This window comes from the organism of the source record quoted next, unplaced genomic scaffold, assembly GCF_019419815.1.
Source record: "Pyrus x bretschneideri cultivar Hongxiangsu unplaced genomic scaffold, Pyrus_bretschneideri_v1 Contig63, whole genome shotgun sequence".
Taxonomy (NCBI): domain Eukaryota; kingdom Viridiplantae; phylum Streptophyta; class Magnoliopsida; order Rosales; family Rosaceae; genus Pyrus; species Pyrus x bretschneideri.
Genome location: NW_025999802.1, coordinates 2,296,217 through 2,312,726, shown reverse-complemented (window position 1 = coordinate 2,312,726; position 16,510 = coordinate 2,296,217). Strand labels below are relative to the sequence as shown.

At 36.2% G+C, this 16,510-nt stretch overlaps 3 protein-coding genes across 3 annotated transcripts; 2 read left to right on the top strand and 1 right to left on the bottom strand.

Moving 5' to 3' along the window:
• Nucleotides 1-408: 408 nt before the first annotated feature.
• Nucleotides 409-2,402, bottom strand: LOC103947114. The gene is made up of 3 exons (XM_048573077.1): nucleotides 1,236-2,402; nucleotides 1,041-1,118; nucleotides 409-760 (listed from the first exon to the last, which is right to left on the bottom strand). Exons 1-3 carry the CDS (start codon nucleotides 2,085-2,087, stop codon nucleotides 755-757), a joined length of 936 nt encoding a protein of 311 aa, XP_048429034.1. The 5' UTR covers nucleotides 2,088-2,402; the 3' UTR covers nucleotides 409-754.
• A 3,336-nt stretch (nucleotides 2,403-5,738) lies between these two features.
• LOC103947113 lies at nucleotides 5,739-6,664 on the top strand. The gene has a single exon (XM_009357970.3). The coding sequence runs from the start codon at nucleotides 5,961-5,963 to the stop codon at nucleotides 6,429-6,431; it is 471 nt and encodes a 156-aa protein (XP_009356245.2). The 5' UTR covers nucleotides 5,739-5,960; the 3' UTR covers nucleotides 6,432-6,664.
• A 2,081-nt stretch (nucleotides 6,665-8,745) lies between these two features.
• On the top strand, nucleotides 8,746-12,746 carry LOC103947112 (cysteine--tRNA ligase 2, cytoplasmic). The gene is made up of 9 exons (XM_009357969.3): nucleotides 8,746-9,055; nucleotides 9,307-9,370; nucleotides 10,073-10,234; nucleotides 10,343-10,513; nucleotides 10,599-10,880; nucleotides 10,978-11,103; nucleotides 11,618-11,851; nucleotides 11,966-12,085; nucleotides 12,174-12,746. The coding sequence occupies exons 1-9, from the start codon at nucleotides 8,886-8,888 to the stop codon at nucleotides 12,525-12,527; spliced, it is 1,683 nt and encodes a 560-aa protein (XP_009356244.2). The 5' UTR covers nucleotides 8,746-8,885; the 3' UTR covers nucleotides 12,528-12,746.
• The last annotated feature ends 3,764 nt before the right edge of the window (nucleotides 12,747-16,510 follow it).

Below are 16,510 nucleotides of genomic sequence, written 5' to 3'. Positions count from 1 at the left end.
GCAGGACAGGGCAGAACTGTGAAGATTAACACCAAAAACCAAAACACAGGCAAGAAGTAGGAGCAAACAAGTGTTTCCGGTACAACCTACCGCCTTGAAGCTACACTACTTCCATGAAACGGAGACCTCAAAACAAGTCATTAGACTTGCATTTAGCTCAAAAGTTCAATTACATTCGAAAGAGCATGCTCATTTAATATTTTACAATGTACAGAAAAGAAGGAAATATACAAGTCCATTTCCATACAAACAATTAATTCCCTAGCCACTCTTCTCTTTCATTCACTTCACTTGTTTCAAAGATGGTGTAAATGAAGAGAACAGTAAAAGATTCAAAATTGTCAAGTAGTATGTGGCCAAGCATGCACCCGAAAAGAAAACGAAAACAAAGATGAACGATGGGAACACTGAGATCAAATGCAACTGATATTATATTAGACAGTCACCGAAAAGGAAAACCTAGCTCAGACCACAAATGTTATTTTCGATATAATAGAATCCGGCCAGATTTCCCTTATTTACATTTTATTCAGAAAAAGAAGGGAAGATGAATTATAATTAACAAACAAAATTAGTGTTCCAAAGCAACTGAACATTCAGCAGTAACAGGGGATTTGATACGTTTCATCAAAACTCCAATGTGTATGTGTGTGTGGGCATACCCACTAATCAGCTTTGCAAGCAGCAGCAGCAGCAGTCAGAAATAAACCAGAGGCTTGAAACAATCCACATAAGCCCACGTTTGCCCGGATCACTACCTCTGCAAAAAAGAATGAGCAAACAGTTCAGCACTGAACACAGTTGTGATTTGAAAATGTGGGAAAGAAAGAAAAGCGGGAACTTTGAATTCCATAATCTTCATAACTCATGAAAATTGGAAAACCCCAAGAAAATAATCAGCTAAATTTGGGGATAATTGCATTATTTAGACACCCCAATTTCTTCAGTGACTCAGTGTTGATCAAATATTCAAATCAATGAAAAGTTTGAAGACGAAGACTTTTGAAGTTATGAGAGAGAAGTCAGAAGAAAGCAATCACCTTTGTATTTTCAGGGAACTCAGGAACCTTGTACGTCTCCGCCGACACCTCCGTCAACCACGCACCGGGAAACAAACCCTGCAACAAGAACAACCGCCGTCAGTTAATTTGATAAACAAACAGAATGGCCGAGAGGGAAGAAGTCAAGAAACTAAGAGGAGGGTCACGAATTATGAATTTGGGAATTTGACGTACATCCAATTGCTTCTGAGCATTTCTTGGCCGCCTCTTTGGGCGTCGGGGAGGGCGGTGGCCGAGCATCTTCATGAAATCTTCCTCGATCTCCTTCTTGGTGAGCGTCAACGAGAATTTGGGCTTCTCCTCCTCCTTATTCTTCTCTGGACCCGAAACCGAAGCCCCTCTCACCAGCCTCGGCGACTTCACGCCATTGTTACCCTCACTCCTCAACGGCGAGTAATTCGCCTTCTTTTCCTCGATTCTCACCACCTTAGCACCGCCGCCGCCGCCGCCCATTGGAGCCTTGCACGCCGCCCTCCTCGTCCTCAGATTCCACGGCCTCGCCTCCGGAGGCTCCGGCTCCGGCGCAACCGGAGGTTCCGATTCGCCAACCTCCGCCATCTCAACATCCTCATCTGCCGCCGCCACGTCAGTATCAGCAGCCGCCCCCGCCACTGCCACCTCCTCCTCCCTCAAAATCGCGTCTTTCATCTTATCCGCCGCCGTCTTGAGATCAAACATGAGCTTCTGCCTAAACGCATCGATCCCTTCCTCCGCGTCGTCGTTTTCGATCCTCGGCCTCGGGGCCCGAAACTTCCGCTTCTGGAACTCCAAATCCCTCCGCCGAGTCATCACCGCCGGCGAGCTCTCCATCCTCTGAGCCGACGATCGCCGATTAGCCCCCGACCCTTCCCCGCCACTCCCGCCGGCGTCGGAGCTCTCCTTCTGGCACCGCAGGTGCTTCTGGTTCCCCCACTTCAAATCCCACGGCAAGTTGAAATTGTGCAGAGCCTTCGTCCTCTCGGAACCCATAGCCATGGACTTCGCCGCCACTCTCTCTTCCTCCTCCGCCCCGCCTATATACACCATTTATCGGAAACTCAGACCAAAGAGAGCCACTCTCAGATCACAGCTCGCCCTCTCTGTTTCTCGCGCCTCCTCTGATTTTCTCGGAAAATTTCGGGATTTTCTGGGAAAAAGGGAGAATTTTTCTATTGGGTTTGTTGTTACTGTGTTGGTTTTCTCTCGCAAATCGCCGGGAAACGTAAGTTTATATATGATGAGAGCGAATAGAGAGACTCCGAGAGAGGGCGTTTTAACGTTCGGGCTATATATACTCTGGATTTTTTTTTTCTTTTTTCCTCTTCTTTTTGGTGAATGCTAATGTGCGCGCTTGGTGTGTTTTCCGCACCGCTGAGGTTTCCCGGGTGATGCGTCGTTTTTGAGTGAGCCTTTGCCCTCAACCACCCTCTGATTTGAACTTTACCTCTTTGATCTCTTCTCCCAGCCGTTGATTTAAAATTATATTCATTTGATTTTCAAAAATGAAAATTATTTTCACTTAATATTTTTCCTTTTGGTGGCAATATTCATTTTTGTAAAGCATGCCTTTCTTTTCTTCACAAAAAATGGAACATGTGCAAATATAATTGTGTATTGTTCAAACCTTGACAATAATAATCGAATCTCGCAATTTTAAACATTTATAGAAAGGAGTGAAAGAAGCGTAAATCAACGTGCGGATAAGAAAATCTGATTATGATGAATTATTTACTGTGTTGCTATACATTGTTGGATACGGTCGGGCCGCATTAGTCAAATTTTGAACCAATGTGCGGATAAGAAAATTTGGTTATGGTGAATTATTTACTCTATTGATGTATATTATTGGATACGGTTAAGCCGCACTAGTCAAATTGTACTTACTTTCTAATTATTTTTAATGAAATTTTATTTGAACTACTTTATTATTATACATTGTCAAATATGATCAGATCACGCTAGTCAAATTTTATTCTTTCTTTTCAATTATTCTGAACGAAATTCTTATTTTATTTTATTACTTGTCATAGACATCTAAAATTGAAAATGTGGGTGATGCGAATCGTAGAGGAAATTGTACAAATATTATACCATAGATGTAAACTGGCCAACGGCTACTAGCCTACTATAACAAGGCAGTTGAATTGTATCGTGTGGGTTCAACAAGGGGTCAAGCCCAATGGTTTGAAATAGTCAAGGGTGAACACATTTTTTTATTGTTTTTTATCCGAGTGGAGCCATGTTTATAAGAAGTCAACACATGGATTATTTTCATGTAGAAGAATGGTTTCTTTTTTGAAAACTTTAACGAAAAACTCCTTGTATTGTTCATTTTAACGAAAAAATACATTTTTACACTAAAAGGTCAATCATGTTATACTATTCATTTTACCATTTATTTTGTCATTTTCGTTAAAACTCAAAGTTTTTAAATCATTTTCATTAGTTTTCCTTTTTTTTTTTTCTTGAAGAAATGGAAGAAGATGGAAAGAAAATCATTTTATGTAGCAACGTCATAAATAAAATTGTTTCAATTTTTTGCATCATTATGTAAAGATAATTTTAGAAAATTCATTTGATTTAGCGATCATTTAACTATTCATATATATCAAAAAAATCGACGATTATGATAATATGTAGCATCCTCGTGATTATTAATTTTTTTTATTTATATAGATGGTTAAATGATTTTCAAATCATATAAAATTTTCAAATACAATCTCTGCATGAAGTAAAGAGAATGAACATAAATGATTAAGACATTTGTATGATAAAATAATGTCACGTTAGAGAAAATAAGGACTTTCTAAAGGAAGTTGAGGTTCTATCATAATATCAATTGATAATATGGGGAATAGTTTAACTTATTTATAAGCTTATGCAAGGCTCGTCCTATTATTAATGTGGGATTCATTCTAACCACATCCCTCACGTGCGGTGAATTTTTAAGCATAACACATGAACCACACAAATGGGATGACGTGGAGCCCAAGTGACCGTTGTGTTTCACACCCGAAATAACAAGCTCTAATATCATGAAGAGAATTGAGTTTCTACCATAAAACTAATTGTCAAAATAGAGAGTAACTCAATTTAATTATAAAATACCATACAAGACTCCTCCCTCGTCCATGTAGGGTTTATTCTCAGGAGGGAAGTATTATCCTTATTTTCATCTCTAACCATCAATCTCCTAATTACAAATCAAGTCGGGTCGGACAACCCACCAAAACTGTAAAAGCATCTTCAAACTGCAAATTAATTGAAAGTGATAGAAAATTAAGGAATGTGTAAGGAGAAAGAAACACTTGAGATCTGCATGCCCAACCCCATACGGTACGTATATATGCATGCTTGAATACAAAACAAGGTAAACTAACTTTGTATTATTGTATACATTGGTTTAACAATGAAGAAACAAGAAGTGCAATAACATTTAGAAGTTCAATTTTTATCATCAATTTCTCATATTTGGATGCAGGATTGATAATATATAGTTATATTCATTTATGAATGCATGACGAGAATTTGAAACCTCTACTAACATTAGGAAAAAAAAATTATTAAATTTCTGTAATTTGGAAATCGGGGTTCTCACTATGGTATGAGTGATGATATATAGTTACATTTGTTTATCAATGCATGACAAGAACTTGAAACCTCTTCTAATGTTAAAAAAAAAAAAAAAAAATTGTTAAACATTATGGAGTGTTTTTGTCATTTGTGAATCGGGATTCTCACTATGTAATCATGCATATAATTGGAAAAAAAAAAATCATGCATGTAAAATTCATTCTTAAACTTAACTCCCTTTGGATATATGAAATGTTTACTTACCTACATTTATTGTAATTTATTGGAATTATTTAAAATTCTAAACTTCTCTTGTGTTTAATAACTTGTAGTTCCATATTATAACTATTAATCTAATACTTGGAAAAATCATGAATCGTATCAACTAGCGAAGCTGATTTTGTCATCAATTCTTTTTTCTCTTTCACTTTTTCTAATCCAAATAAGTAAACATTCTCTGGTCTACGATGGTCATTGTAGAGAATCCCTGCCCTGTTTTCCACATCGTTATTTCCTCCATCGATATAAAATTTCTCTTGCCATTTCTTATTTTTGGTCTTTATTGATTTATATACTCATCATCATCCCGCCGCAAGCGAGATAAAGAAAGCAGGTGGCCCTATGGAACAGAACAGGTTGCTTTTGGGATCGTCGGGGAGCCCCTATAAACGTAAAGACTTGACTTCACTAAACCGGCACTACTATTTGTCGGCTCCTACCACTCGTCCCTCGTCTGCTCGTCGAGTGTGTCCCTGGCGGCTTGGTTGATTGGCACTCCGGTAGGCTCATCTTGCATACAAATTCTGGGGGTCCCTTGAGGGATATTTTTGTAATAAACCCTTTTTGAACTGCCCTTAAACTCGGAGCCGTTGCACAATTCAGAAAGCTCCTCATACGCTCTCTAATCACGTGGCAAACATCAAAATACATATAGAAATCATCAGAAAAGTAGCCTTTTAAACGTGAGATCGATCGGTTTTAAAAGTCCAATTAAACTCATAGAATTATAGAGGGAAGGAAGGAAGGAAACCCATCGATCGGGGTCCAAAATCCAACGGCTAGTTTGCTTATACCTTTATATATTAAACCCTAAACAACACAACAAGAAGAAGCAACCGACCATTATACCCGCTCTTTACAGCTTGGCTCCCAACCACCAATTAGATTCCTTTCACTTCCTTCCACTTTTTGCCTCCTTAAAAATGCTCTCTCCCTCCTTCACAAACCCCAACTCAAACTTTCCTGCAACTAAAAGATAAGAGTGACTAATTTTCTAGATTGTCGGTTGGGTAAGTGTACTCGTTGTATGTAAATTTCTATTTTGTTAATTCAAAGTTTTCACTAAAAATGTCGAAAAGACGACTACCCATTTTTCAGAATCTCTCCAAGCTTCTGAAAGTCTTTATCTTCGTTGCCAAAGTGAGAAAATTATCATTTGAAAACTCATTTATTAGGAAGTTGCAATATTCAAAGAAGATGAAGCTTCTGAAGAATTACGACTATGGGTTTGTAAGAGAATACCAGTTCTCTCTCTCCAACTCTCCCCTCATTCGTAACGAAAGCCTTCGAGTTCGAGACGTGTATTCGATGTTCTTTCTCTGCAAATGTTGGGGCAACAGCTTGAGAGTTGAAGGAGAAGATGGAGATTTCACGTTGGAAGCTCTGCCGACCACCGGAAATGATGACAATGCAGTGGCTTTATATGAGCCGTTGGATTGGGAAGACCACGAAGAAGAAGCTTCCATTGATTTGCGGGCGCAGATGTTTATTGAGAGGTTCTATGAAGAAATGAGAATGCAGAGGCAGGAGTCGTTTTAAGTTAATCAAAATTTGAGTTCAAATTTTTGCGTATTTGTTGATTTTTGAATGAATTGTTTTATTTATCGATTCAATTTGTTAAGTTTTCCACATTAATATTTTTCACATTGTGGATATAGGTTTGAAATTATTCCATTTTTTCATGACATGAGTGGCAATTTGTATTTTTGGGGCAGAAGAACGTTGTTTTTAATAAGTTTTTAAATTATTGATAATAAATCACCATTGTGTGACATTTGATATCATTTATTTTACATAAATGAGATTTTAAATTAAACTAATTTTCATATGTTCTAATCGATATAGTTACGCTTGCGCTGTTCAGATACTTAGAATGGTAATCCGTAGTAGAAATCTAATAAATTAAGCTGGCAGAAAGTGAAGTAAATGGACCGCATAGTACTGTGTCTTTGCCTACAGGGAAGATAGCAGAACTTCAATGAAGCTTGGGCTGTTTAATAGAAGCATTCATACACGACAACTCCCTAAAAAACATACAAAAGGTATAAAAAATCTGCCATCATCATTAGTGCACATTCTCATAAGATCTTTGATTATTCTTAACAAATCTCTAAACAGGGTAGTTAGTGTCTTAGAAATCGCTAAACATCGAGGCCATGACAATATATAGACCAACTTAATGGTTTCACATGCTACCAATGTTATCATAAGCAAGAAAAGAAAAAGCTCTTAGAAATCACTCTAAAAATCCCGTTGAGCACTATTTAGGCGTTAAGCTGCTAGCCACTGCTCTAATTAATTTTTAGACATTTAAAAATTAAGAAATGATGTCTAGACCTACCTAGGCTTCCATCTAGCATGCCTAGGTCAGGACTCTCACTTAGATGTTTTTTCCTCATGTTTTCAATATGTTCTAATATTTTATACTCTATATGTCATTCTATTTTGCAATTTATAATATCCCAATACAATTATGTATTTTTTAGGGTAAGTTATATTTATTTATATGTTATATAATAAATTTTAATAAAATGCAATAAACCACCTTAGACCATCTCCAAAGAAGATGTCATGTAATCAAATTTGAAGGTAGAAGTAAGCTCCAACCAATATGTCAATTCTATGTAGATTGACATATGAGAAAATGTGATGTCAAATAATTTTTAATTATTTTATTGTTTGGGTCTCATTAATGCTCCAATTATAGATCTTAAAAAGTTTATTTAATTGATTTATTTTTAAAATTGGTCATACAAAAATCATTTATAACAAAAAAAAAACATATCGGTTGGAAAAAGAGGAAATCTTGACATTACCACGTCAGCCATTAAATTAACATTTGACATTTATCTTTTGACATCTCTATTAGAGATGCTCTTACCTTTGCCTAGGAGTCTAAGCGCTGGGTCTATACCCGCCACCCGATTAGTACCTAGTACCTTTTAGAACTTTGCTAGAAATACATCTCAAAACTTGTCTCCGGCAGTCTAAGTGGATCGACAAGATCAATGGAAATGTTGGTTGTAGAATCGTTGTTTTGTGAGTTGAGAGCTGAATAACTTTTATTGCAAGTTACAGTTCAAATTTTCGACGTCATTTGTGTCACGTTTACAGATTACCTCGGCAATGCACCTTTTTACCTTGTAAATATCATGGGCCTGGCCTTGTTCCTCGTGGGGTTTCAGTCGCATCATCTGGGCCTTTATCGTATTGAAAGGCGTATATCATTTCTTATGGACCTCACAAGTCCTAGTCATAAGCAAGAGATTTTCAGTTTTTATCAAAGTTTTTTTTACTTTGTGCATCTCAATATATTAGTATATTTTCATATCAATTAAGTTTGACATTTTATAAAATTTAAAATCTAACATTTAATGGAATTTAAATTAAAAAAATAACCTTTAATTAATTTTAGTACCTTAAAAAAGGCCAACTAAAAAAATGGAAAGTTTTCAAAATATTTTGATCGAAAAGTATAAAATTTTCAAATTAAGTTGTTTTTTCTCAAAATTCTAATTAGGAATGATTACTTTTTGGGATTATGAATGATTTGTTGTGACATAAATTTTAAAAATCTTTGGCAGATTTAATTTCCTTTTATGCTAATAATTCTATCCTATTAAAAATTTTATAACTTAAAAAATTTCCTTTTATGCTAATAATTCTATCTTATTAAAAATTTTATAACTTAAAATGCAAAGCATTACAAATTTCTGTCACTTTCTTTTATTTGCGGTATTGTGCTTTTGCATAACGGCATGAGTTTAAACTCTGTCGGTGACTAATCGAATATTTAACTTACTAACGATATCGTTTCACTAAAAAATAAAATAAAAAAAATAAAAAAAAAAAGCAAAACCTTGTGATTTATGCACTGCGAATCGAATTGGAAAAAAAGGAACTTGAATCAGGGTTTAGGTTTTTTCTCAATTCGATTGCAGAAGTCTTTACAGAGAGCATTGAGCGGCCGGCAAAGGGTTGAGAAATCCGAGAATGGCGGCCGGCAAGGAGTTTATGGTTTACAACTCGATGACCCGCCAGAAGGAGATCTTCAGGCCGATAGAACCCGGCAAGGTCAGCATGTACGTGTGTGGAATTACCGCCTATGATCTCAGCCATCTCGGCCACGCTCGCGCCGCCGTCAATTTCGATGTCCTCTTCAGGTTTGCACATTTAATCTCATTATTTGCATGTTTAATTTAATAATTATGCAATTAATTGTGCTTTTGATTAGTGTGGAATTTGATATGTTTGATTTCTGTTAGAAATTAAGTTGTTTTTTTTGTTTTATCAATTTGATAAAGCTAGTTGGTTGATCACTGTCAAACGCTGCCAAATCTGTTTAGCATAATACATGAGTGAAGATTAGTTTGTGGCAACTAATCATGCGTGACATTGAATTGGAATCCTACAGATACTTAAAGCATTTGGGTTACGAGGTTACGTATGTCCGGAATTTCACTGATGTTGATGACAAGGTGAGAATCTTGAACCGTATCATGAGATGATTTTGATTGCATTCCTTTGTTACCCTTCATTAGCGTGTGCTCTGCTTTGGTTCGTTTATAGTTATACTAATACCCTTAAAAATTCTTGCTGTAATGCTCATGTGGTGCATTTTCAGCCCCTCCACTTAATGTTTCCTTTAGGGCATTTCTAAGTAATTTAGGCTAAATCCCTTAGTACTTGGGAATCCGTCATCGAAACAAAACGTTAATGCTTCAGTTATCGTATACTTGTTATCGCATTATAGTTAAAACTTTTCGTTTGGCTTGTTTAGTGCTATAAATCTGCTTACCTTTTTTTGACTAAATTACTGGCCTGATATCGAGGTCTTTTTTTCTTATGTACAGAATCAGTTATCTAGCAGCTGGCTAATGCTTTAACATTGTTTGGCATTTGAATATCTGAGACATATGGCTTTCCATGTTCTTGAAAGAATTTTGTGCATTTAGCGGTTATAGTTCTTACATCCTGTCTTTATCTGCACAATTATTTTAGAAGCATCTCTCTTTCTTTTTGCCGTGTGCCTGTTGTCATTTATTGTTCCGCGTGTGTAACACTCTTAACTCATCAACTCATGTGAATTCATTGTAAAAGGGTTTAGATTAAACACTGGAATCTGGAATAACAATTAGTTCTTTACTCCATGGTTGATTGCTAATGTTTGGATGTTTCAGATAATAATGCGATCAAATGAGAATGGTGAAGATCCATTTAGTTTAAGCAGTCGTTTTTGCAAAGAATATCTCAAGGACATGGGTGATCTCCAGTGCCTTCTTCCCACCCATCAGCCATATGTTTCTGAGCACATAGAACATATCAAGGATTTGATAACACAGGTTTTCTGCTAGCTCTAATGCTTATATATTGTGCTTTTGTGATGGTTTCTTGTTTGTTTTGTTTTTATAGGCCTGCAGTTTCTCTCTATTGATTGTTATATCATGCAGATTATTAACAACGAATATGCATATCTGGTTGGCGGGGATGTATTCTTTGCTGTTGATAAATTTCCAAATTATGGCCAGTTATCTGGACAAAAATTGGAACACAATCGGGCTGGTGAACGAGTTGCTGTTGATTCAAGGAAGCGTAATCCTGCAGACTTTGCATTGTGGAAGGTCTGAAGTCCTCAACCATTTACCTCTTTTTTGCAGTTTTTTGTTTGTATTTTTAAATTAATGAAACTTCAAAAGAAATCTACAGTCTGCAAAGCCTGGTGAGCCAAGTTGGGAAAGCCCTTGGGGACCTGGTAGACCTGGATGGCACATTGAATGCAGTGCAATGAGTGCACATTATCTGACATTCAAGTTTGATATTCATGGCGGCGGCATTGACTTGATTTTTCCACATCATGAGAATGAGGTTGCCCAGAGCTGTGCTGCATGCCAAGAGAGCAGTGTGAGTTACTGGATGCATAATGGACATGTTACCAATAACAACGAGAAAATGTCAAAATCCCTCAACAACTTTTTCACTATTAGGGAGGTAAATTGTGCTAACTTTTCCTTTTAATGCTTCTTCGAGCTTCTATATATTTTCAGTTTATACTACCATTTAATATATAATTTCATTCTCTTATTAGATTACTGAAAAGTACCATCCACTGGCTTTGAGACACTTCTTGATAAGCGCTCACTATAGGTCTCCCCTCAACTACACAATCTCCCAGCTGGAAAGTTCATCAGATGCTATTTATTACGTATATCAGGTATGTGGCTTGTATCCAAATACTTTTCATTTGGAAGTTTGTCTGTCAGTCCTCAGCTATTCAATGGTTATGCATGCACCTGCTTAGTTCCCAAGTGTTCTAAGACCTTTCCTTTTGCGGAATATTGTTCTCCGTTGATATCTTTTACTGTATCCTGATATGTAATTTTAGTGGACATTGCTCTAAACTTTCTGTTGGCAATTTTTCCTGGTTGGGTTAAATAGTTGTTATTGTCTTCTTCAATTACCCCTGCAAATTTTCTGTTTGTCCAATGTCTTCTGGAATGATGGCTGTTGGCATTAAATATTAATCTTTGTGATGTAGCTGGTTCCAGAAAATTCTGGACTTTTGGTTAATATAGTGAAATACAAATAAAATACTGATAAAGATTAAACAGAATTGTATAGAGACAGAAGTTAATAAGACAAGTCGAACATGCATTTTGGATCACAGCACAAATGGATTTTATGTTTCTGTATCTAGCATCTAATGGCTTGATGTTTTTGATTGTTAGACCTTGCAAGATTGTGAAGATGCTTTAGCTCCACTTCGAGAAGAGGGTCTGAAGGAAGGTGCAGATCAAAATGGCAAAATAGTTAAAATTACTCTGACTGCCCAAGAATGCATCAGTAAGCTAAAGAATGAGTTTGAGTCCAAAATGTGTGATGACTTAAACACTGCCCAGATATTGACTGGTGCTTTCCAAGATGCGTTGAAGTTTATAAACAGTTCTTTGAATGGACTCAAGGTAAACATATAGATTCAGTTCCACCATGCCTGACTTTTTTTTCGTGCTCTCTCCCACCTTTAAATGTGTGTATGGCTGTGTTGTGATAACAGAAAGTATTTTTACTTTTTATAGAAGAAGCAGCAAAAGCAAAAACAGTTATCAATGGTCCAGTCACTAATCGATGTAAAGAAAGCAGTAACTGAGGATGTTCTGGACGTTTTGGGTTTAAAATCGCCCCATACATACTCGGAGGTTATATGTCCTCTTCTTTCTTTTTTTCCTTTAAATTTTAAATCATGGATTGAAGTTATCAACTACACAGGGATACTGTGTTGTACAGGTTTTGCAGCAATTGAAAGTGAAAGCATTGGAGAGAGCAGGGATGGTGGAAAACGATGTAGTGAAGAAGATTAAAGAGAGAAAACGAGCAAGGGAAAACAAAGATTTTGCAATGAGTGATCAGATCAGAGCTGATTTGACTAGAAAAGGCATTGCACTCATGGACGTGGGCAAGGAGACAATCTGGAGACCTTGTGTACGAGAGGAGCCCATCAAGGAAGAGGAAAAACAGCTGCCGACTGAAGAGAAACAAAAGGTATTGCCGGTTGAACAAAAGGAAGAGCAAAAGCAGCTGTCAAGTGAAGAAGAACACAAGGCATTACCGGTCGAAGGGGAACTGCCTGCGTCGACATGAATGTTGTACAACCTTAGACCTGTTAGCAACTTAGCGTGAGTGATGATTGGCAGGATTTTATATCTTCTGAGGTCGAGAAATCGCTTATTAGTTTTGATTCATACATGATTAGTCTTGTAATACTTTGGGGATCAGATGGGCCAAGTCCCCCTGGAGTCTTGAAGTTTTTGTTCTGTAACCTATTTTATTTCCTTTTTGATATATATTTTTTGGGTCCTACTGTCCTCTAAATTTCCGTTGTGCTAGGGATTGTTTGGAAGTGCTTTTAAAATGACTGAAACTGATTTTAGCAAAAAGGTTTTTGTGTTCTAATAGCACTTAAAAGTTCTTCCTGCAAGCACATAACTAATGTTTTTTTTCAGAATTCACTTGGTATTTTCACTAAGGATTAGTGCCAAAAAATATTTTCACTAGAAGTGTTTTCAATTATTTTAAAAGCACTTTCAAACGAGCTTCTAGACTAGGTCTACACGATTGATTCTGTGAAGTCTTTTTTTTTAAGGAAAATTAATGACAATGGCTTGAAAACTTTGAGTTTTAACTAAAAGAACAAAATAAAGGGTAAAGTGAATAGTATCATGATTGATTTTTTAATGTAAAAATATGGTTTTTCGTTAAAGTAAACAGTACCGAGAGTTTTTCGTTAAAGTTCGCTCATTTTTTTGGTTGACGATTGGTCTAAACGCTTGACAAAAAGAAACTACAACAAGGCCCTAGAGCTCCAAGCAGCGTCTACCACAAGAAGATGCCGACAAGATACATGAGCTTTGATTGAAACAAACTGGACCAAGGAAACATGATAAACTCAGAAATGGATCATCTTCGGATCTCTTCCTCTTAATCCACCAAATCAGGGAATCTATATTGTTGAAAATTGATCTAACAGCTGAAGTTATTATAACTTTTAAAGTGGACCCCTGTTTGTAGCCGTTGGATCAATTTTCAACGGTATGAATTTCCTGATTTGGTGGATTAGGAGGAAGGGATCCGGAGGATCCCTTTCCCATGTTAGTCGATTCATCAGCCACGAAATTCATCTCTTGATAAATGGATAGGGAATTAGTATTAGCACTCCAAAAATCTCATTTGGCACTCTAAAATTTCTATAATTAGATATAAAAATACACTTCTAATGAGTGTAGAATGTGATTTTTAAAATACTAATAACAGTTTTTAATGGCTAATACATTAATAATAATTTACTAGGTCTAGGGTTAGAGCCTGATCTTCTGGGCTTTTGAACTTTAGTAGATCCACGAATGGCATAAAGTCAAGTGCATTAGGTCCTCAACGTAATTTTACTCCTAGAGAGTACGTAGGCTTTAGATGAATGGTGGAAGTTGTCAACTTTGACACGTATGTATCTTGGGCTTGGTCCAAGATTGGAGTTTGGTTGTCATGTCTTTGAGAGCCCTCCTTGGTGTGGGCCCGTTGATCCAAAACACCCACCATGAGAAACAAAACACTTGCCCGGAGAAGTCTTCAATAATCTTAACTACAAGATAGCCCGATTTTATATCTATTAGACTGGCAAGTAATCAAAAATTGTATTTTTTAAATTCAATCATGACCATTCATTTTCTTCACTGCTGAGTAATCTGGACTATTAAAAAACAAAGAACACTCTGAATTCGGTTTCATGATGCATAAAACAGTTCATATATACCAATATTTTTAGTATCGAAGTTAGAATACAAAAGTGAAGGAGAAGAATCCAAGTTAATATATACCAATATTTTTAGTTTGAAATCACACATACCTGATGTTAATTAAGTTAATCTAATCACAGGCTTCAAATCTTTTGTACCCCTAATCACAAGAGTATAGATTATAATTTACAAGTTAAACATTAATATCGTCGAAAGCACAAAAAGAAGCTTTACAAAGTGCGATTCGAGAAGGCACCAGTTCCTACTTCTTTCCTCGCAGTCGCAAGGTAGGATGCAAAAGCAATGCCCTTCCCTTTTTTGTGGGGACTTGAGTTCCCCTCATTGTTTCAAAAGCAGCAATTTCAATAGTGGAGATGCCATCCTTGTTTCTAAAAGCCATGCATGCAGCTTCATGCATATTACAATTTACAGAGAGGCCTAGCTTGCCAGCTGTGATAGTAACATTGCAAGAAAAAGTTCACCATCAACTCTCGTATTGTGCTAGTACGACCAGTGGTGGCATTTCTTGGCTGAGTTATTTTCGGGCTGTCCTGCCCCACCAATTACTAATAGTATATCATGCTCATTCATGTTAAGCAGTTTTCATAAGGACATCAACTTTCATGTATTGAGTAATGACTGTGACGTTCCAGTTCTATATCACTATGTCATGCTTGTGAAGAAAGACTGATATTGTGTTCTTTGATTGGAATGCCACAGTGATGTATCCAATCGCTATAATCTTTCTTTTTCACAAGAGAACGCTATATATATAGTGTGTTCCCATTCCCATACACCTTTTATTATGTGTATTAGGGTTTAGATTTTTTTAATATAATGAAATATTTACACTAAGTGGTGTGTGATTTAGGTTAATCCACATAATAACTCAACCATAATAATATGGTATCGAACTCACCATCTATGACTCTCGCTTAAGACTTATGAATCATGAAGCGTAAAACTGCATAAAACTAATTACGTAGGTCCTAACCCAACAAGTTGTCTCCACATATATGCCTCATGATTACAGCTTTAATTTAAGGAGGTGCTTGTAGCCTAGCTTTCTATATGCTATTATTCCCATCAACATTGGTTGGTCTGACCAATAAACACTGTTTTTTTCTCCACCGGGTAAATGAATGTGACACTAAATTTTGAGGAGTTTAATGAAATAAGGTGAGCCTTGAACAAAATAAATAAATGAGCTTGGAACAACCTCAGCTTCAATCCCTTAGGAGTTTATAGCTGCTTATTCTTACAACACAATAGTAGTAGTTTATTTTTTATTTATTTTTTTAACATTGAAATACCAAACTAGTCCTAGTCAAGGTTCTAAAAAACGCTAGGCATTAATCGGACGGCGGGCTGAGGCTTAGCTCCTAGGCGGGCGCCTAGGTGGACTAGGCAGATTTAAGTAAATTTATTATATTTCGTGTAAATAGGTGTCCGTTTATACTTAAAATATATATAAAATATCATCATAAATTACAAAATAGAATGACATATATATTATGAAGTATTGGAACATAATGAAAAACATGGGGAAAAAGCATATAATGTGTGTTCCTTTAAGTATTCAACAAGTCTTTATAATTTATTGAAAAAAAATAAAATACAAAATGAAACCTATCTATTTTTTATCTAAGTGAGTTGCAACCTAATCGAATGTCTAGATGAGTTTGGGCGGGTTAGGCAGATATCTAGACAATCTAAGCTGGCGTCTTAGCAGGTCAAGGTGCTATTTTTTAATTTTCAAACATCTAAATATTAATCGGAACGATGACTAACCGTTTAGCACTTAGGCTGAAATTTTTAAAACAATAATCCTAGTCGACAAGAATCAGCTTGAACTGTACATTGGGACACTCCTCTTGATTGATGGGACCCCAAAGTTGACAAGTATAACTTCCATATAAATTTAAGGTTGAAAAGTTTGGCTTAATTCACTATCATCATTTATTTATTCTTCAATTGGTTTGAATGCTAGCGACTATATATTTGTAAATTGTTTGACTTGAGGTCAAGTCTGCAGGCTAAGCTAAATATTCCGTCTCAAAAGTCTAAGATGGAATGAGTAATCCTGAAGAAAATTAACATGTTTTAAAAAGGCTATACGACATGAAAAACTCATATCGATGTAAGTTGCAGGATATTAATTATTATGATTGCAACCATAATTGCTTTAATACAAAGAAAAGTCAGTACCTGCTGAAATTCATTCTTTATGTAGTTCCTCATAGATTGTTTCAAGGGTTAGCGGGCTAGAGCTTATGGAAGATATTCGGTATGATTGTCTAAGTGCATAAATATTTATATTGATTGGAATCGCAT

Bases quoted from the DNA above. Each gene is read 5' to 3' on its own strand.
- LOC103947114 (XM_048573077.1), bottom strand. From the start codon at position 2,087: ATGGTGTATATAGGCGGGGCGGAGGAGGAAGAGAGAGTGGCGGCGAAG. The intron at 1,119-1,235 runs GTACGTCAAATT...TTCTTGTTGCAG, and splicing joins ATGCTCAGAAGCAATTGGAT to GGTTTGTTTCCCGGTGCGTG.
- LOC103947113 (XM_009357970.3), top strand. From the start codon at position 5,961: ATGTCGAAAAGACGACTACCCATTTTTCAGAATCTCTCCAAGCTTCTG.
- LOC103947112 (XM_009357969.3), top strand. From the start codon at position 8,886: ATGGCGGCCGGCAAGGAGTTTATGGTTTACAACTCGATGACCCGCCAG. The intron at 9,056-9,306 runs GTTTGCACATTT...GGAATCCTACAG, and splicing joins AATTTCGATGTCCTCTTCAG to ATACTTAAAGCATTTGGGTT. The intron at 10,881-10,977 runs GTAAATTGTGCT...TTCTCTTATTAG, and splicing joins ACTTTTTCACTATTAGGGAG to ATTACTGAAAAGTACCATCC.